Here is a 22,286-nt window from a genome sequence, read left to right as displayed (position 1 = left end):
TTCCTTTTCATTATTAAAATCATATTGTATTTTATTTTAATTCTTAAATTGTTCTTACCTCTACCCACAGGTTTTATGTATTTCCAATTCTTCTCCCCACTCCACTGAGGGGATGGGGAGTGAGCAAGCAGCTGTGTGGTACTCAGTTGCCAGCTGGGGTTAAACCATGACAAGTCCCTACACTGTATAGGGATATTCCAATTAAATCTTAATGCTTTTGCTAGGTATAATTTTTTGGTAACCTTGAACTATCTTAAAATCAGCTATCAGCTGAGAAATGCATGTAAGTGTATGCATTCACATAGATATACGTAAACACATACGAAATGACTGCTAAAGCACTTCTCTTCACAGCTAGTAGGCAGTTAGGTACGCTACATTCCCAAAGTTGTAACTTGTGAGAAGCAAGTGATGCTCAAAAACCTTACTGAATGCAGACTGAGATATAGTAGTACTTTTTCTTACTTCCAGCAGCTCATCTCCACTGAACAGTTTGCCGCTTCGTCCAACTGGCCCCTCTGGTAAGATAGATCTGATGAAATGATGTCCCACTGTAGCTTCAAGGCTTATCCCTAACCCACTGCTTTCACTATATTTGTTAACTACAGCCACCTAAAAAAGATTAAGAAATTGTTACTTCTGACATATTTACAACCATACCTATTACTTTCTGTTTCAATTTACATAAAATGAGGTGAATATTCCAGAAATGAGAAACCAGAAATATTGTCATGTGTAATGGAGACAGTCAGGTAAAAATTGAAATTCTGATCACTTCAACATAAACAAGGGGCAACTGCGTATGACAACAATAAATCTAAAAACATACGCATTTGCAGAGACTACAGTTCTGGTATATAATTTTGAAGTAAAGTCCTAAACTCAGAGACTGCTTTTCAACTGTATCTATAGTAAATGTCTTATGCGTTATTTAAATCACTACATCAAGCATTTTATTCAATATGCAGAATGGGTAGGACATTTCAACTTTGGTTAATAAAGGGAGCTTCAAAATTCACCTTAAATATTACTTTTTTCTCTAGTACACACTTATCAACTTGAAGCTAGGAAGTCTGTGAAGCAATACTCATAGAAAGAGTAATTTAAGAAGCCTGTAATTATTTTCTTAATATCAATAAAGAAAAAAATCTTGACTGTATTAAAAATTAATAATCAAAATAAAATCAACAGATTAAGGAGAAGATGTATGATTTTTATAAATAAAGGAACAAATACAATACAAGCATATTTCTATGTTAGCAACATAAGTGGGCAGATCAAAGGGTATTTAATAATAGTAATCAAAGTTTACCTACCACTATTTCATAATTCGAACCCATAATCCTCTGCCACTTTGCCTTTGTAGCTGCTTCTTCTGTAGTAGTTAGCTGGAAATCTAAAAGTTATGTCTAAGATTACTGTGACAAAAATTAAAATATTCTGTATATATCCATAAAACTGATAAAGTATATGGACCACGCAAGACTACACAACCATTCCCATGATGCCAGAGCTGTCCTAAATATGACTAAAAACTTGGCATGTTTTGTCTTACCAGGCTTAGCTTTTTCACAGGAAAAGCTTGCAAAATAGCATTAGATCCAAAAACTAACTATTTTGAAGGACATGAAGTTCAGTCAAAAGGGTTGGTATGCATGGCTGGGAAGAAAGGACATGTATTTGAACTAGCCTCAGTGTTTAGTGAATCGAATTTAATTCAACTTTACAAGATAATGGGTACAAAACACATGAAGAAGCTAAATGCATGCCCCAAGCATCTGTTAAACCAGGCTGTATGCAGGCTGATCAGACTGATTCAGGGAAATGGCTGAAATACTTACATATGGGACACTGCATACTGATCCTTTCGGAAGTCTCTGCATTTTGCAGAGAGTATCCAAGGAAAGCTTTTAAAAAATCTGGGTTTTTTTTTCATTTTCAAAACAATGAGCACAACTGTAAAAGATTTTTTTGAAACTGTAGGCCCTAGAGGGCAGGGAGAGAATGCAAGTCCTAGATTTATTTTTTTTATTTTTTGTTAGATTCACATACTTGCACATAAACTATGAGAATAATTCTAATTGCTAAAGACCAGCAATAAAATTGGAAGGCAACACGGGGAGAAAAGTAATGATGCTGTGAAAAATACAGGGACAGACTACACAACAAACTGCAGCAACTCTTAACTTGATTGAAAGTTTATCTGCAAGCTGAAAAAAACAGAGAAATATTTTCCTCCTGCTCCTTTTCCCCTCATTCACAGTGTTTAGATTCTAGGACAGGAAACAATAAGAAGCAGTATCTAGATACAACATCCAGCAAACACAGCACTACAGGATCCTATATATGACAGGCTGAGGGAGTTGGGCTTGTTCATCCTGGAGAAGAGAAGGCTCAGGCGAGACCTTAGAGCAATCTTCCAGTACCTGAAGGGGCTGACAGAAAATCTAGAGAGGGACTTTTTACAAGGGTATGTAGTAACAGGACAAGGGGAATGGCTTTAAACAGAAAGAGAATACATCTAGATCAGACTTTAGAAATAAATTCTTCACTATGAGACAGGTGAGGCACCGACACAGGTTGCCCAGAGAAGACGTGGGTGTCCCATCCCTAGCAGCTCAGGTTCAGGATGGACTGGGCTTTGAGCAACCTGGTCACCTGGAAGATGACCTGGCCCATGGCAGGAGAGTTGGAAGTATATGATTTTTAAGGTGCCTTACAACTCCAACCATTCTATGATTCTAAATACATACAAACTCAGGATTTTGTGAAGAGTTATCAGAAGAGGCATGAGTCCTGGAACTGCAGATGGGCAGTTGGAAAGATATGGTATATTGGGGAATGAGGAGGGAAAAAGGTTAACTCACAGCTAGACTAAAAAGAGTAAAAGTTCAAAACTAGACTATAAAGGGACCTGAGCATGCAGCAAAAGCAGACTACTTCTTGTGATATTTCTGGCACATACAGTAGTCAATAATCTTACAGCACTCAGGTACATGCGCACATGCATGATTACTTTCACTTTCTAGCTGTACCTCAGCTACGCAGCACAAAGAAGATGGAAAGGCACACAAACACCTGATATTTGTGTAAACACACCCACATGCATCTTCACAGAAAAAATCTTAAAACATTGAGAACCTGTTTCCTGTTGTTTCACATCCTCTCCAGTATTTACCACACTGGCACTGCATGGGAGGGACGGGGATCCCTGTTCTGTTTCACTGCTATCTGGAAAAAAAGTAAAAAGCCTTTTCAGTTACTTTATGTGTTGTAATATTGATCAAGCTCACAGGCATGCCTCAGGGCACTGACCCTCCCACTGTATTTCAGAGCATCCATGTTTGGCAAATGGAATTTGGCATGAGGGGCCAAGAAAAAAAATGCCACATTTTAAAGACATTTTGTTTTCTGTTAATGCTTTGCCTTCTCCAGTGGATTTTTCAATGAATCTAGAAAAAAAAAGTGCAACTATCAGTAGCTGCATCTCTATGATTGTAAGTACAAGAAAACATAAAATATAACACTCTTTAGCACTCCAGTACTTTTTTCTTTTTCCGTTCCTCTTCTTTCCTTTATGTAAGCTGACACCGAAAAATGAAAATCCTACAGACTTGGACATCTGTATAGCTGACAAGACAGCCTCTCCTATCACAGTGTGTTGTTAGGTACATTGCTGGCTGTCAGCTGTCTTGATTGCCTTTAGGCTGGAGAAGCAGCACTTTCTGAGCATTCCCTCTGCCATTTTTGCTAAAGCTGGGATTGAGAGGATGCCATACATATAACACACTACTGGGTCTTTTAAAATCTTGTGCAAAATGGGGATTATGCCTCATTCCACAAATTGCCATGTATTTCTGCTATATATATATAACACACGTAGGTGAAAAACAACTGTGCATCCAGCCTCTGTGCAGATATTCTGTTCAAACACTGACTTTAAAGATCTGACATATACACTTCAAGATGTGCACAGTTTAAAATTTGGCTTCGCTAATCTCAGCAGCAGCAAACTTAATTTTGGTCATTTGCTTCTAAACTTTGCACATATAAAATAGTTAATGTCCTATCAGATTATTAATGACCTCTAGATGTAAACCACTCCTGTCATAACCTTGAGCTTGTGACACTGAAACAACAGTGAAAGGAACTCAGACTTGCTTTTGCTCATTGTGGAAGGTATCTCTTTGCTTGCTCTTGAATTCAGCTCTCACCCTTGAGCACAAATAAACCACCCACTGCCTCCTAACCATTTGAAGATTTGCAGGATCAAAGTCTTGAAGCAATTCCACCAGAAATGCAATGCAGTGCAGAGATTTCAATGCTCACTTTGAAAATGTGGCAAATAATACCACTGTGTCTAAAAGATTAATGAAACCATAGTAGACCAAATTCTCCCCTCAAGTACAACAGCTGTCATCAGTAATAGCAACCCCAAATGGATCTGGCCCATTTTATTTCCAGTTTGCAATTGAGAAGAAAAGTGTTTCAAGACAACTTTAAAGCAAAGCCAGTTTTAATTACCTTTGGCTGTGCTACTATCCATTGTTTGGAACAGTAAGTCCTTTTCAACAGCAGCACTGAAGTCCTCCTGGGGCTGAATATGATTTTCCTGCTTAAGCCCTCTTCTGATCAAAGTGAGCCGAACTGTTTGTCCTGTGTGCCGCAAAACGTCAACTGCTTGCTGGTTAGTAAAACCCTGCAGATTTGTTCCATCCACCTGCAGGATTAAGCAGCTTTTCAGCCTGCAACACGACCCAGAAAAAAAAGCCCACAACAAACCAACATCCAGGGGAAAATAATATGGTGACCTCTCAGCATCTGTTAGCCTGTGCACAAAGCAAGTGGAGGGACAAGAACAAAAACCTGGAAGACTTAAAACATTGGATACAGTAAGCACTTTCACTGGACTACCCCACAGCCAGGTAACAACTAGTACCACAGCAAAGTGGGGAGAAGTCCTCTGGGCGCTCACCACAGTGGGGGCCAGGCACTGGTAAATCGGAGAGGATGTAGCACATGCTGTGCACGGCACATTGTGCAGCTTGCCTGCTTGACCGCTTTAGCCATCCCCAACTCCAAGGAAAAAATACTGGGTGAATAAACCCACACAGCCATGGCTGGGAGAGGTGGGGAGGGGAGAGTGAGGGAAGACACATCCATCTACTGTGGCACAAAAAAACCAGAGAGCACAGCCATTCCAAGGCCAAGTAATCTCAGACACAGTGAAGCCTGAATACTGTGAAATCCACTTTCCTAATGAAACACTGCCCCAGCCAACCAGATGTAATCTCTGTAATCTCTGGTTCATCATTTTAATTCTTCAAAGACAGAATTTTAGCCTTTTCTGTTTGAAGCTACCACATTATCTCTATTTTTTTTTTTTTTTCCCCTGAAACTCAAGACTTTGGCATTGCTTGATTTCATCCCATTATCCCTAATAGACACTTTTTTCTCCTTCTCCGTGCAAAGTTCATGTTATCCTATTCTTTGTCTCACCCCCACCCCCACTACCTTTATTTCTGAAAAAATTATAATACATTTCTTGACTGCTGTAGTTGTTTCAGCATATCTATAAAACACACATATTCCGTTATTTTAATTCCTCCTGTATGAAATATTACTTCCTTTGGACCCTAACCATTTTGCTACCCTTCTCTGAACTTCTTCCAACTCTGGTGCTCTTCTAAATATTACATAATTAAAAATGAGGTTATTTAATTTTTCCACCACACTTAAGCAAACCATATTTAAAAAGTATTCATTATTCTGCTGTCTGAGGTCACTCAGATGTTTTTTTCTCCTTCTGCATCTGCAGTAGGAAGAAGAAATCAAAATCCGGAACATGCAATTTTAGCCATTTGTACTCCGCATTTAAATCCTTATAAAAGCCATATGTACTTTCACATACAAAAATGCAGGCACATTTGTATACCTGGAGAGAGACTGTAAGTTGTTCTTAGTGCTGCCTTTGCATAAATCCAAGGACAGATCTATGACAGCCATGAAAATGTGGTTCCTGCATTCATGAATGGATTTTCAACATACAACTAACACTTTACGCACAAAATATTTTCTTCTTTCTCTGAAAATATTTCTCTAAAACTTTAATGCCATACTTTAAAAACTAATTTTGAAAACAATTGCTTAGTTTGAACTTTTGAAACTTTGCCTTTTGAAACTAAGCAGCCTTAAAGCTCTTACTGATAAGATACACACATACAATATAGACTTTTTTTTAAGAAACATGGGTTTCACATAGGTGGTACAATGTGATCAAATAGTCAACAAAAGGACTCACCATTTCAACAGCAATCCTAAACAGCAATCCTAAATAAGTACTATATAAGCTTCCCTTCACAACTTAAAGGGGTTTTGCAGAGAAGTGATCTCATTTCTTTGTGTTTACTTACAACTATAATTTGATCTCCCACATGGATTCTGCCATCATGTTCAACAGCACTGCCTTTTGTAATGCTTTTCACAAAGATACCAGAAGGTTCTAGGATGAAAAAACAAGAGAAAATTAATCAATTTGTTAAGCAACAATTTAAGTAATGCAACAATCTCCAACTAAATCCACAAGCCAAAGGGAGAAAAAGAAAGAAAACACAATCTCCAGTTAAGATAAGGAAAAAATTAGCAAGAAAGTATCTACTTTAAGTAAAATATATATGTTAATATTTTCCAAAAGGATTAGCCTAAATAATGTCAGCTTGAATTGGACCACATTTTGTTCAAAATCTTACAAGGCCAAATTCCCAATTCTTTATGCAAAAGAAGAATTATTCTAACTTATTTTAATCTAAATGTTGAAACCAACATCAACATAAAACATATCTCTAACTCAGTCAGATTTAAAACTGCAGGATAGAAAATTTAGTTTGAGTGTATTAACCAGGTAAATTCTGTATTTTTTTATGTACTTAATAACTGCTTAAGAAAATGCAAGATTGAATAACCAAATGCAGAAAATAATATTTAACTGCTTCAATATGATAAAAGTTAGCACGAAAGAGAGTCAAATATGTTTTCCTCTAACAACTATATTCAGCTTCGGAAGAATAAAACTACAAACATATTTAAGTCACAAAACTGACAATTTTTTTCTGTTTTTTTCTTAAGCCTTTATTTTCCCAGGTTTTATTAAGTCATAAAGTTAATTGACATGAAAGAATGAGAGGCAAGAATGTTTTCTAATACAATTACATGCAGCACAATAATTTAAAATCAAAGACTGGTGATACTTCATCACTAAATCAATTAAAATATGCTATCAGATCTACCACATGTTTAACATGCCTTTTTAAAGATTCAACTGGATGCTGCTGAAGAGCTGACTTACACAAACTGTGACCATAGAATCAGAGAATCATAGAACAGTTAAGGTTGGAAAGGACCTTAAGATCATTTAGTTCCATCCTGTCCTATGGACAGATTGTTAAAATTTGATCCTGCATCTCAAAGCCAATAAACTATACCTATAAACTGCCTATAATATGGGATATATCTATCCACATTTTTGTAACAATACATGAGCATAAGTCAAACCAACATCTCTTGAGAAATTTTACAAGCCATTTGTCAACTGTGCCTTCCTAGCAGTACTGCATTTGCCAAATCCCGCGTAATGGGGGCCTAACAGAGTTCTGGACCATTTTTATGGAAAACGTAGTGGAAATTACCAAGTAAAAATACACAACGGTACACAAACACTGTTGCATTTATTTATTTAAATAAACTTATTTATTGGCTGCAGCAACCCAGGGGTCAACAAGCATTTACTATACCCAGAAGTCCCTAATAAATTCTTGGTCTGCCAGCAGTACTATACACATTGTTTAAAAAATAATAACAATGCGCTCTAAAACTACTTGCAATACTAATGCATTATCCTGTAAGAGCTTTTTAAAAATAAAAATGTAATTTTAAAGGCCCAGCTAATTTGAATGCAAACGGCTCTATCTATTTTAGAATTGTTTTGCAAAACATATAAAAACACGGTTTAGCCAAGAATTAATATAAAAACTGATTTAAAAATGCTGAGGTGAGATATTATAATAAAATTGATTGCTTCTAAACTGAATGTCCTTCTCACAAAAGGAAAATAATTCCTCATTCTTTAGAAACCTTAAAAGTTTAGAGGGCAAAGGTTTTTTTAAAGGTGCTATATCAAAACTAAAATTATGTCTTTGATGCGCATATACCACAGTATGTAGCAGATTGTATAGTAAACTGCAGGAATTGATCATTACCTGATGATTTGTCTCCAATGTAACCAGCAATAGTTATTCCTAATCCCTGGTTGTTTTTAGTGAGTTCAACGTTAAATTTCTCCCCATCTTCACAGCTAACAACAGAGGCATCTGCCTAATAAGAAAAGAGTGATTAGAAAAGAAGCTTTTTTCTTCTTTAAAGATCACCACATTCTTTGATGCCATTCACATGTAAATTAGACACAAATGTAAAAAAGAAAGCACCAGCTTTGATTCTGCTCTTATTTGGTGTTCAGCAGAGAAACTAAACATAGGTAACATGCAGGTCATGCCCTCCCCACCTTGCTACCCTGGAATATTACCTTCTAACCTACAAAATCATTATTTGATGATTAAGAAGACTGGTGAAATTTGTACAAATTTAACAACAAATCTTTTCTACAGCAAGTTACATGAACCATGCTTAAACACTAGAATATGTAGCTTGCAGACCTTCTGGGACCTCCTCAAAACAAGCTTTAGACTGCTGTGTTATTAAAAACAAGGAAAAAAAAGATCAATATTGTGTTTTGTAGACTATTTGTCAAAATTCCAGTTCAATAACTACAGCTATCTTTTCCTACACATGCCAAGTTTAAAACATAATAAAAGTTATTACTAGTGAGGCAATTATGTTTGATTTTGAAAGATTTAAATATTCTCTTTTAGAAAGTAGCAATTATACCTCCAGCTAGTTAAATAATTACAATCTCCGCTACTATCTACTAAAATACTCTGAATTTCAATAACAAAGAATTTTGGGGGTAATGAATTCATTTACTTACTGTTAATGAAAGCACAATACATACTAAAGTCCTATTTCTACAATATTGCTTCTGTAGTAGAATAAAATTTCTAAAACTTAATTTCAGCTTTAAAAAAAGGTTTTTTAGGAAATTTTCATCTCTTAGTTATCTGAGACTGTTAACTACCCACTTCCATAGCTGATACGTGTGATTATGCGATTACATATAAAAGGCTTGAATTTTACTATATGTATGTAAATATGGACATCAGTATTCCAGCACACATTTAAAATGGCAGTTCATAAACACAGTACAAGTCTACCTAGATCCCGCTCTATTCCTATTTTGTTCTGGCTCTTCTGCATGACAAAATAGCAGCTAGTATTTTTTAAAATGCCAATACAGCAGTGAGCCAGATACTAACTAAATTGAATTTGACTAGATGAGTATACATGTGCCAAAAAAAAAAAAAAAAAAAAAGAAGACTTCAGGAGAGCTATGATGATATTTGCCAAAACAGTAGTATTGCTTATTCACTTCTTTATCTGAAGAACTCCACCCAAAACAGCAATCAAACAGAAGACAAATAAACTCCTACTGCTTTAACAGCCTCTCTGCTCGATAACAGAGGATTATATTGGCCACAGGTAATACCGCTAAAAATCTGCTCCAATTTCTATAACCTCATTAATTTTTACATGATAAGAGATCTATGGAAGAAATGATGACAAGCACCCTTTTGGAAAGCCATTCTGCTCTCAGTAATAGCTTTAAGAGCATTATGAAGTCTTCACCCATCCTGCATTTGCCAGGAAGAAATTAACAAACCAAGTTATTTCTAACATTGTCTTCACTCCAGACCCGCCTTAATGAGGCTTGCAGCACCCTCTTGAGCCCTTCAAGAACAAGACTTTGTGCAGGCAGAAACTAAGAATAGCCTGCCTCCAGCCAGGAGAGATGTACCAGGTGCAAAGTATTTAAAATGATGGAAATGGAAAGTAAGGTGGCAAAAAGGTCAAATTTTGCTACTTGGTAGCTTTGAACTATTTCTTTGGCAGAAGAAATCTTACAAATCTTACACCTGCAGATACAGCCTTCAACACTGCATCATATAACCTCAGAAAGGCAAATAATGAAGAAATTTACACAGATGAAAGTACCAAATTCAGCTTCTTTTTTGAGATTACTGCTTTTCAGATTAATAATATTTAGGCTCAATATTGATCCCTTTATCTAAAATACAGCCATCTTTTCCTGCCTCTGAGTGCTGAGAGACACAGAAGTCTGTCTATCCTCTTAAATGCTCAGAGGACTCCATGTTAGGATAAATTTTCTTTGCCTTTTAGCCACAGAAGAAGGATTGAGTATTTATTTGTTTCCCACAGATACCACTACAATTGACAGAAGAAAAATAATAGTAATCATGCGAAAAATGTTAAAGCCTTTTTTTCTTTCAAAGTGACCTACCTGAAATGTAAATTGTAACTGGGAAGAATATGTCTAGATAAAACATCATAAAAAAATAAAAAATTCTTTATAAGGCACAAATTCTACCTAGTTGTAAGCTCAAAAACAACCGCCTTTTTCTTCTCTTATTCATTTTGCATATTCACATTTACATGTATCTGGTCATAACTATATCTGACAAAACACATATAGCTCTAGTTCCTGGGTGCCACGAAACCAGGCTCTGCTGCTAACATGGTAATGACCTATTTACAAAATAGGTTTTGAGCTGACATGAGAATATTTACAGCATTTTTTCAAGAGGCTGACAGTTGTAGAAGAGTAACAGCACAGAGAATACAATCAGCAGCAGGGGAATAAGAGTAGCAGGTGGCTGGCTTTTTCTTTGGTAGATGTCAAGCAAATGAGCAATGGCAGGTGATGTAGGAAAGAAACAACACCTGTGTGCTGGTTGGCACAGGGAGGAACAGTCTGATGGATAGCTGCAATGATAGGGAATTACGAAATGTTCCTGAAGAGAAAAAAGACAGGCAGGCAGAGAAAGGCTAAAAAGCAAGGTTGTGCTGTCTGAAGAAAGGACTGTACAGCTTCAGTTGTTCCCAGTGTAGTACTGCACAATCACAAGCAAGCCGGAACCAGACATTATTCAGATAATACTTATGGAAGTCCTAAGCCTTGATCCCAAAAGGCTTCAAGCATATAGTTCCTTGCATTGTGGACTCATGACATTTAAACGCTTTCAGACTGCCAGCTGAGAATACTAGTGGTAAAGAAAATTTTGGCTTTTAAGAACATAATTGTGAAAGATATTCCAATAGCAGTTAAAAGAAAATACGTTTGAGATACAAGTTTGTCATGAGTTAAGGATATTCACGCTGCTCACCTGCTTCTCTGGCGTGGAGTTGGATACTGGTGTACATGGGGGGACTGCTGGTGGAGATGGTTCCTCAATAGGACCTCTTGCAATTACCAGTTTCACTCGATTTCCACACTGCCTCAGAACTTGTGCCACCTGCTCACTGCTCATTCCAGCTAGGTCCGTATCACCAATTTTCAGGATGTGGTCTCCACTGCACAATCTCCCATGCTGAAGGAAGAATAATAGATTATTTTTTTTCATCATTAATATCCTGCCATTTCTCCCACACACCATTCAACTAGAAAGACATAGCTTTAGTCACTTTTAAGATCTACAAACCAGGAGACTTTTTGAGGCTAGTGGGTCAATATTCTGGTAACATGGAGAAGAAAAGTAGGTTGCCTAATGACATATTAATTTTACTAGAATTTCTCTAGAAATATACAGGACATCCTTTTCCAAGCAGTCACTCAAGCAAAGGAAAAATAAAAAATAAAAAATGCATATAGTTATAGTTACTACCTACTCCTATTTAATAACTGCATGTAGATTACAGAGCTTCAGGTTTCATTTCCAAAACACACTTCCAAAAGACAGTGTACAAACATACATTCAGCTTTGCATTTCTATTTAAAAACTGGCCTTCTGGATTAACCGTAATTTCAAAATAAATTACATTTCTTCCTTACTGTGATGCAATCATTATATTGCTTTATACTGGTTTCATCTCCTACTGATTTAACCCTAATCAATAAAAAACCTTCACATGAATTTAGCCCATATTAAAAGTATTATAGTGACAGATCTGTTAAAAGAACCCATCTACCTGCTCAGGGAAACAGTGCAGCAGTAAATCTCGTACACACATCTCCAGGCCCTGTTAATCAGTTTAAACACTTGTGCATTTGAAAGACTGACTAGTATCTGTGCCTATTCAATCCTCAACCATTATGGTAGCCTTAGATACCTGTCCAGTGGACATACTTTAAATGAGCTGTGATCACCAAATTCAATTTTCATAAGCCCCCCAGGCAGGAGCAGAGCTCGTGTCCTGAAGCAGATGCATAATGCCACATGCTTGTTCCAAGCTTCAGTAAGCCCAGCTGAGAGAAGCAGATGCTCTTCATAGGTGTCAGGGAAGAGCAAGGAAGCGGTGTCCCCTCACACCCGTGGCTGACAACCAGTACATGCCTAAATGCATCTGCACCAAATGTTAGAAAATGTGATTTGGAGCCTAATCCATTTTTACATTCAAAATGCACAGATCCTCTGCACTAAACACACATTTACCAAGGATAAATTTCATCGCTTGCTCTCTTACACTGACAAGGAAAAAAGCTACCACTGTTTACCATGATTGTAAAAGTAAAGAGGAACTTCACACCTTACGGAACAGTAAACAGAAGGGTAGGTTGAATTTACCTGATCAGCCACCCCTCCTGGGAGGATGGTTTTAACAATGACTCCAGTTGATTTTCCTCCCACTATCCCAAATCCGAGACCTGAGCCATCATTCACCAACTCAATGGTCTCCACATGCTGCCAGTGAACCTAAAAGTAATAAATATAAGCTTGCAAATTACTAAATTCATAGAATCACAGACTTGTTTCAATTGGAAAAGACCTTTAAGGTCATCAAGTCCAACTGTTAACATACACATTAAAACTTGCAAAGTACCTTCTCTTAATTCTTGGATATGTTTTTGAATAAAGGAAGAATGGAGGAAGGTGGAAATGTGGGACCGTTCTAACAGTTACTATTAGATTACATAATATTTAAGCAAAACATTACTCATTCTGTGACAGCTGGAATTTCTCTGGAACAAACCAGAGCTGTGTCATGGGTCAGGCCTTTCAAGAACTTGCTGAATGAATTTAAGCTAGCAACTTAGGGCTGCTATCTCCATGCTCTGTTGCAATCAGTGAGAAAAATACTGTTTCTAGGAAATCTCACAGGACTGGAAAATAAAATCTTCAGACAAGCACATGCTCATATCAGCCATTATAACAATGGACAGGAGAAAACATAAAACCAGTTCAGAGAGTAAGGCTGGAAGCAGCACAAGGTATTGCAAGGCAAGCAGTAGCAGAACTGCCCCTGTGCAACAAAGATTTACTTCATGATGTCAACAGGCATCATGAAGTAGCTCTGATGGCAGGCTTCACATTTTGACATAAGAGTGGAACTGCTCTGAAAAAAGAACAACTGCTTGCTTGCTTGCAGAGGGTGGTACTGAAAGGGCAATTGGAAGCTCCTGAAGAACAAACCACACAGTAAACTCAACTGAAATTTAAAACCACAGCTGGTGCTCCAACAGATAGGATCTTGAAAATAAGTCATTATTTTGGAATAATTAGGAGCTTTGGCAGGTTTGAAAGGCATGTTTTTCAAGCAAGGGAATATGGAGGCGATCACATACAGAAAGAAGCACGTCACAGGCATACTAAAAGACAGCAGGCCTCTCCTATCCGCTGACAGGAAGTTAGGTCAATCAGCTTTATTCCTCCACAGAGAATAATAATTCTGAAATTTCTCCACTAAAGTTCTTATGCTAATGATTAAAATAAATAGTAAAATAGCTGCTTTTTCCAGACTCTGTACACTTATGATATTGCTCTGTATACTTATTATTAACTCCCTTAAAGAAGGGCCACAGATGACTGAATAGTAAAACCTGCAGAAACCAAAGACTGGCCATTTCATCCCAGGACAAGCCGTTACATGGGAAAGATACCAGGAAGAGAAAATAGAGTTAATATCATCGTATTTCTGAGTTATGTTCTCTAAACATAGATGTGCAAAATTTTTCAAAAGAAAAAAAATGCGGCACAGCCGTTTTTTGGTAGTCCTAAAGTGTGTCTCTATTCATGGCTATTTGATGACTCTCTCTTGCTGTTTTACTCGATTCCACTGCTAACAGACAACAGAGAAACAGAAAAGCATGTGTCAGGCTCATGGTGCAGATCAGACTACAATGTCTCAAACACATTTGGTTGCCCAGGCAGGGGGCAAAGAGAAAAAAAGATCCTGTTTACTGCTACCTCAAAATAAAGCTTCGTAAAATAACATAAACACGACACATTTGCATTGGTGGACAGAGAGAATTTGGCAGATGGGAAGAAGAAATACATACAAGATCAAGATTCTCCCCCCCAGCAAGCCTGAGTATTTTCTATTCTTTGCATGGGAAAAGGTACAACCCTCAAGAACTGTGACAGAAACATATATACAAGTTGCAAAAAATAACTAAAATACTAGATGCAGTAAGCACATACATGCCCAGAACTGAATACATAGACATTTGGGGTATACTCACCGGGTTGGAATGGGCAGAAACTGTGCTTGCAGCAGAGGGAGACCTGGAAACTACAGGACTGACGAGCTGAGGGCAAGAACCCCTGGCCACAACTAGCTGGACATTATCTTTTGCTTTCTGTAAAATGCTGATAGCTTGTTGATGTGTAATTGTCTGATCAAGGGCTTGTCCGTTAATAGCAAGGATTTGATCTGCTTCCTTCAGCTTTCCATCTCTGTCACGTACGTGTAAACAGCAAAGGGGTACGACAAAACAAACAGGAAAAACCAAAGAAGTGTTGCCAAAGGAATGACAATATTTTGACAATTTTCCAGTATTTTTAATAACCTGGTCTCTATCCCCCCCCCCACTTTTTAATCTCTCCCTGCAGGTTTGCTGAAAGGAGCTGATGCGGCACCCTGGTGATAGCTTCCTTTGAAACTAATCCCACTGCCACTCTCCCCCGGCTACTACCCCCTAGCTAGCTTTCTTCTCCCTATACCCCCATGTGAGACTAAGCATATTAGATCTCAGTCACTCCCAAGCATAGCCTGGGAACTTATGTTTATTCTTGTCTTTGAGTCTCTTGCTTAACAGACCAAGTGCTCCACTTTGTTCAGTGTACCCATTCTGAATATTCATCAAACCTTGGAGTGGAACACACTTTCATCAAGATTTTATGGAAACAAATTTTGTTTTGCACAAAACTGAGTGGGGGGGAGAGGGAGGGAGGGAGATGAGGGGAAAAAAAAAAGAGAGGGGGACGCAGACAGAGTAACAGAAAGAAAATTATAAAAAAAGATTCCTTTTACAGGGGGGATGGGGAGGGAAGCCCTGAACAAATTAAAAAAATAATCTCTTTACTTTCTGACAAAGGAAGCACTACTGTAAAATTACATACTGAGCCCTTTTCCAGACCTGCTTCAAAGGAAGTGTATGAAGCCTGCACAGATGAGTTACCCTTTGCTGCCTCTACTGCTTCTGTTACTTTTGCAATGAACCAACAAAAACTCTGGAGTGTTGTCTTCAACATCACAAAGTGGCAATGCTTTGAAAACAAAGGGCAGCAACAAAAACAAGGATCTCTATTATGCCAGTTTTTTCCAGCACCTGTAGGTAGAAGCCAAGGTACCAACAGCATTCAGGAAAAACACTGCTTAGTTTCAACCCATAATATTTCTCTTTTGAATTTCAACTGTTTTTCAGGGCACTCTCAAAGGCTTATTACTGCCAGAGCCTTTCTGATTTATGAGCTCTGTTAACAGTTGTTGAATGTTTCTCTTCTCGCTAGTGAATGAAGCAGGGCCTGATTTAGTAAAGATAGGTCTCAGCTCCACAGAATAAGAGACATGGAATCTAGGCAGGTTAAAAAAAATATTGTAATGACATTAAGCATGCTGCTTTTCATGACTGAATTAATACTGCAGGCCATGTTCTGCCCTCTCTTAAAAGGAAGTGTTCAGAACACAAATAAGCAGAAAATTTCTCCCTAAAACACAGTGAGAAATAGCACTGGGATTACTCAGCTGCCCCACAGAAGATACAGCGTACACTACAAAGCAGCTCTGGTCAGGATTCTGATCAGCAAATCCACACACACACTGCAGTGAACCAGTGCTGCTGCCACCATTCACCACTTTGTTTGCCCCTCCGGGCTGTTCTCACAGCAGAAATCCCTGCTCTTACAGAGAAATCTCTGAACACTACTTGTGGAATCAGGATTGACGTCTAAAGTATACTAGGTGCAAGCTATTATTATAGTAATAATTTCTGGTAACATGAGTATTATAGTAATAATTTCTGGTAACATAAGCTGAATATCTCATTTTAAGAGCCCAACAACTTTAGGTCAATCCTTGCTTGGCTTAAAAGCTGCGTTTCACAGCTGCTGAGTAGGACCCTACCTAACAAACAATCCTGCCAGTTACAACTGATCTTTTCACACCAAGTTGTGTGTAATGTTCCCAGTATATTAAAGGACAGCAAAATTTGTATTTCAGCTTTAAAAGCCGTAACACTGAACAGCAAATTCCCCATTTTCCCTCTTGGAAAGGAGATACTATACAAAAAACCACAGAGGAACTACCTATGTATTTTCCAGAAACTCTGAACAGATAATACGTTGCCCTGTTCCGAAGTTACATAAACTGGAGAGGTAAGTAATAATATTAAATCTGATATAATGTATAACTTAAAGAGCATGAGAGACACATGCCCTTGTACCACAAAAACAACAGCAATAACACAATAAATTTGCAGTGTCATGTTAGCACTTTGTATAGTAAAATATTCCAGTCATAATCTTACCTATGTGCCACACTTCCCTCCTGGATTTCTTGCACAAATATTCCCAGTTCACCCCTGTTTTCGCTCTTAAGTCCCACGACACTGAAGCCCAGACCACCACTTAAAGGTTTAGTAAGCTCAATGGTCTCAACAAGACGACCCTGTTCCGTAAAAGAAGAAAAAGGTACAATGTTAAAAATGTTGAAAAGCAGTATGAATTAATGTGATAACTTAGAAATTAGTTTTGGACAAGGTTACACTAGCTAATAATTGAAGAACAGTTCAGTTAAGACTTCTCGCTATCATACGGAAAGGAACAATTATGAGAGATTTGAGAAATAAAGATTATTACAGCCCAGAAGAGGAAATCAGGAAACAGCAGCTAAAGATACCAAGGTTAGGCTTAGTAGTGACTAAACTAGGATATATACATCTATGAAATTTTAGAGGGTATAGGCCAAGTCTCAAGCAGAACTAGAAAAAAGGGCTGAATTCCAAAAAGAGTGAAAAAACAGGACTGTGAAAAAGGCTCTCCAGGGTGAACGGCAGAAGACTTCCCCTATTATTTGGCTCTATTACAGGCTAACCAGAAAAATGCTAGAATATATGCCTGGCCATTCTCAAAGCCACTGAAGGAACCTGAATGCCATTTCTGCCCACCACAGGAAAGTAGTAAGATTACAGAACAACACATAGCAAGGCCAAAACCGAATTTTCCACCTTATTTCCAAGCAAGTCACAGAACTAGTTTTCATTAGTTATGCATACAAAGAGCTTGCTCTGACAAAGCATCTCCCTCATGCACAGAGCAGCAGTCCTACAATGAGCAAGGAAAGATAATGGCATGCTGATCTGTGAGAGGCACACTGCCCAGCTAAGGACAGTAACTCAGCAGTGACAATGTCAAGGCTACTTTCCAACTGTTTTCTCATTTACCAGTTGTTCCTCAAATTAAAAGTTGTTTTTGTTTCGTTCATTTTTTAATGTATCAAGTGAGTTCTGGTTTGCTTAACAGCTCAACTGCTTTTAAATAAACATATTTTAATCTTCCAGACAATCCGTGACCTGCATTTTGTAGTTAGCAGACAACATGCTTACCTGAGACATATTTCTGATCAGCTGCTCAAAGTCATCACTACAGGACTTCCCATTAATCTGAGGAGTAATGGATCTCACCGATGCTTCTAGCACATTAGCTGGGCTGCCATTCTGCTGAGCCAACAGATACGACTCATTATGTGGCAAGGACCCCGTGTTTGCACCATGGTGGAGAAGTTGTGGTAATTCACCAGTGGAATGTATGGAAAGTGTAATATTTGCCTGTAAAAGATTAATGATAACATAGATTTACAGACAGAGCAGAAACCTCCTCTTCATCCAAAAGCATCATACCAGGTCAACTGCTTGTTAAAAATATCCAAAATCCTAATCTGTAATTTTAAAGAGACATTTTAAAAAGAAAAATTATCATTAATATTTATAATTGATGTAAAGGTGTGAATTATCAGCACAAAACATGAAAGAAATTTATGAAAATAATAAAAAATTACTTTCTATACTCTAAAATTCTTTCATCATATCAGCATTGCAGCTTGCAGTACTCCAAGACAAAGGTAGAGGTAAATACGTATGAACAAGTTTTTTGTACAGTCCTGGTATTTTGAAAAACAAATGTATGGTGTTTTTTTTTTTTACAAGAAAATTAAAAAATGTCCTGGGTTCAGCAGTATCAGTCATTTTTCTCCTTCTTAGCAGCTGGGGCAGTGCTGTGTTTTTGACTTTCAGCCTGGGAACAATGTTGGTAACACCAATGTTTTCAGTTGTTGCCAAGTAATGTTTACTCTGACCAAGGACTTGCTGAGTCTCATGCTCTGCCAGAGAGCAGGGGAAGCCAGGGGGAAGCAGAGACAGGACACCAGACCCAAACTAGCCAAAGAGGTATTCTATACCACAGCATGTCATGCCCAGTATATATTGGGGACAGTTACCAGGAAGGGTTAGATCACTGCTCAGGTTGGGCTGGGTATTGGTCAGTGGGTGTTGAGGGGTTGTAAACTCTTCCCTTGTTATTTCCCTTATCATTATTATTATTGGTGGTAGCAGCAGTGGTTTTGTGTTATACCTTAGTTACTGGACTGTTCTTATCTCAACCCGTGGAGTTACATTCTTTCGATTCTCCTCCTCATCCCTCTGGGAGCACAGGGAGGAAAAAGTGGGGGGAGTGAGAGAGCGGTTGCGTGGTTTTGAGTTACCGGCTGGGCTTAAACCACAAAAAAAACAAAACAAAACAAAACAAAAAACTACCAGCTATGTAGGGAACAAATTTCACTGGTCAGGGTTTCTACATGACTATGCAGTATGGCTGCCAATGTGACCCTCTACACGAGCTACAATTAAATACAAAATTACTGAACAAGTCTAAAATCACCAGGTTGATCTAAAAACCACAGCTGTGCCTTTACACAGTCAGCCCTGATAATACACTCATTTAAAGAGCAGAAAAGAAAACATGAAAGTTCTCCTGCTTTGCCCAGCCATAATAAATTACCTATTTTCAAGCATGTCTCCACTGACAACTCTAATGTCTGGCAGGTGATGGTGGTGGTTTAAAGCACAGGTGAACCAAGAACCCTCATTTGGCTGTTGTTCTACTTTCCTGTTGACTGTCAACAGGCACTGTTTTACTCCACATTAATCTGTTTCATATCTACCTGGCACACTAACCACAATTTAGGACCACAGCCTCAAAAACTTTTCATAGCTTTACGGTACAAATTTTTTAGCATTCTGCACCACAATAAAAAAGGCCGGGATCCCCCTTCCTTGAAACCTTATTTTTTAAATTTCAAGTAGCAACAACAATTTTCAAAACTGTAGTTGTATTTTAAAATGTCTACTGCACCAGTCTCAACTGTTTGACCATGCTACTTCCATTAGGTTTATTATATCAGTCTCCCAACAGTCCAGTCATTACAAGGGCAGTATTGTTTTCCATCACACAATTCCTTCTCATCTAACACAATAGAACAAACATAATTTGTTGAACACCACCTGTGCCTATGAAGACCCTCAAGTTAAAAGAAAAAGAAAACAAACAACAAACCAGCATTGGGAAGAAGAGTCCTCAACAGCACATAGCTTGCTCTGCCATAGAAAAATGGAAAGAGGAAAATAGGGATGTTTGGAATGGAGTGATTTCTATCACACAGTAATTACAGTCAGCTGCCCGCATTTCTGAGGAATCACTTGGGTTATGTGTTAAATAAATAATAATGCCTAAAATATGCATACAAGCACTTTCTTTAATCACATACAGTTATTTCAACAAGCTTGTAAGGCACAAGTAGATAAATCTTTTTTCATAGTTCATAACATGTAACAACACCCAGAGACGTAATCAAATTCTGCCTTTCCATGAATGCAAGATTTCCCCTTACATTATATGCATGGATTTGAAACTAATAAAGTTTATGCCACACTACACTTCTTATTTGAATGAGCCCATATAATAGGTTAATACACTTCCACCTTCCCAATGTCATACATTTTAATGTATAAAAGTGTATCACTGAACTTGGTCAATTAATGTTTTTTGTTTCTTGTTCTCCTCCACCTTCAAATCTTCTTATACATCCCACTGTCATGTTCCTTCCCACAAAAAAATGTCATGGTTCAAATTATTATTTGTAGGAGTATCTAACACCACCCTAATTATCCAGTCTTGCACTGTTTCTATTCAAAAAAGCATTTTTACATTTCCACTGCAAGATAAAGCAGCCTTAAAGTACATGAGATGCAAACCCAAAATACTTCTCATGTGCACCCAAAGGTCACAGCACATGGGTCTGATATCACAAATGTAAGTCAGTCATGGATATAAATTCATTTTCTAAATTGCAGTGCTCATTGTATAAAATAGGCCTGAACTGCCCTTGCTGCAGAAGGTTACCATCATCAGAGCTCATTTGGTGAAAGGAGTCACTATCGAACTCACCACCTGCTCAGGCAAAGCCAGCAAGGTTAACCTAAAGCAACAGCATAGCATGAACAAACCTACTGATTTTGTACAATGCAAATTAGTGAAAGCTCACATAACCTCTGTGGTGCAGCCCTTAGGGTGGTAACCTCAAACTAAGTAGGCAAGGTTCAACAGCTGAGAGTGCAACTCACTCCAGGTAGTGTAATTAAACTTAAGAGAAAAATACATAAAATGCCTTCCATTTCTCTTAGTACCCTTCTAAGTACAGCATTACTCTGTCTCGGGACCTTTTTAATGTGGGAAGAGCTTCCTGAGATTTTATTCGTCAAAATGGCAGCAGGTGAAGGGTCACTGGTATTCCTCATTGTCCTATAAAACCCAACTGTGCATGATTCTCCACTTTGAGTGGAGTGTGCAGTCATCTCCTAAGACAAAAAAGAAAAAAAGAAGAAAAATCCTACAATAGTGCTAAGAGGAAAATTTGAGACTATGTAGACAAACCTAGAACCCCTTCTGCTTTACAAAGAAAAAGCCATGCAGACAAAAAAGGACAGAAACAGAATTTTAAGGCACAGAAACTATAGCTAAGGAACCACTGCTGTGCCCATCCTACTGCCTATTTCCCTTCTATTTGCCTTCACGAATTTCACTTTTAAATTTTTTCCATGTTACCATATGGTATGCAGACTGCTAACACAGAGACAATCCTTATCTGTGAAGTCTCTTTATAAAAAGTCAAGTCTTCCCTTTTATACAGAGCACTGTTTTTACAAAGAAATGTATAGGGAGCAAACTGCAACAATGGAAAAATCATGCAATGCACATAAAGCAGATCACAGCCACAATAACCCTAAATGTGACATTTTGATCGTAATATGAATGATACAAATGGTGTTTACATCATGATACTAATTTTTGTTAATATACAATAAAATACCTTCCTTATGTACAAACAGCAAAAAAAAAAAAAGATAAAAATGGAGCTACACATGAAAAATAAAAGGCTTATATCACACATTGCCCTTACGATGAATTGTATTATATGCCTCCTCTGAGCCTAAAACACTTCCTGTATCACTCAATATCCCATACAGCAGAACCCTCAGTATGTAGAGGAGCTCTGTGTCCATCCTGCACTTCATTCTATGTATGTCATTCTACTACTGCTTAACAGAGGATTGCTTTCAGCTGCTTGTTTCACTGTTTATGTTTAAACAGCAGATTACCATGATGGGCAGATTAAATTTCACCTGAGCATGTGCCCAGTATCACCATTTTCTTCGCCATGTAAATTTCAAAGAGTTCTTCAATTAAGATATGACAGCTTCCTTAGGGGTTTATGATTTTCTCTCTCCTAGAAAATTCACACTAAGCGTAAAACTGAAGTAGAACCATGCT

The 22,286-nt window shown here is 37.8% G+C and overlaps 1 protein-coding gene across 15 annotated transcripts in view; it reads right to left on the bottom strand.

The window, feature by feature from the left end:
- MPDZ (multiple PDZ domain crumbs cell polarity complex component) overlaps positions 1 to 22,286 on the bottom strand; it is a 95,905-nt gene that overhangs the window by 60,463 nt on the left and 13,156 nt on the right. For all 15 annotated transcript variants that reach the window (XM_061442482.1, XM_061442484.1, XM_061442487.1 and 12 more), the window contains exons 4-14: positions 18,008 to 18,229; positions 16,931 to 17,070; positions 14,645 to 14,858; positions 12,750 to 12,878; positions 11,352 to 11,555; positions 8,256 to 8,370; positions 6,414 to 6,502; positions 4,525 to 4,720; positions 3,142 to 3,231; positions 1,317 to 1,396; positions 466 to 612 (exon numbers count right to left, since the gene is read on the bottom strand). In XM_061442482.1, the coding sequence (XP_061298466.1) occupies positions 466 to 612; positions 1,317 to 1,396; positions 3,142 to 3,231; positions 4,525 to 4,720; positions 6,414 to 6,502; positions 8,256 to 8,370; positions 11,352 to 11,555; positions 12,750 to 12,878; positions 14,645 to 14,858; positions 16,931 to 17,070; positions 18,008 to 18,229 (1,626 nt within the window). The remainder of the gene's footprint in view (positions 1 to 465; positions 613 to 1,316; positions 1,397 to 3,141; positions 3,232 to 4,524; positions 4,721 to 6,413; positions 6,503 to 8,255; positions 8,371 to 11,351; positions 11,556 to 12,749; positions 12,879 to 14,644; positions 14,859 to 16,930; positions 17,071 to 18,007; positions 18,230 to 22,286) is intronic.

The sequence above is a fragment of the Pezoporus flaviventris genome, unplaced genomic scaffold (genome assembly GCF_033815535.1).
Source record: "Pezoporus flaviventris isolate CSIRO_AGI_PZ_B2104156 unplaced genomic scaffold, CSIRO_AGI_Pfla_v1 ptg000226l, whole genome shotgun sequence".
Taxonomy (NCBI): Eukaryota; Metazoa; Chordata; class Aves; order Psittaciformes; family Psittacidae; genus Pezoporus; species Pezoporus flaviventris.
Note: the sequence above shows the minus strand (reverse complement) of the source record. Positions and strands in the feature narration are given on the sequence as shown.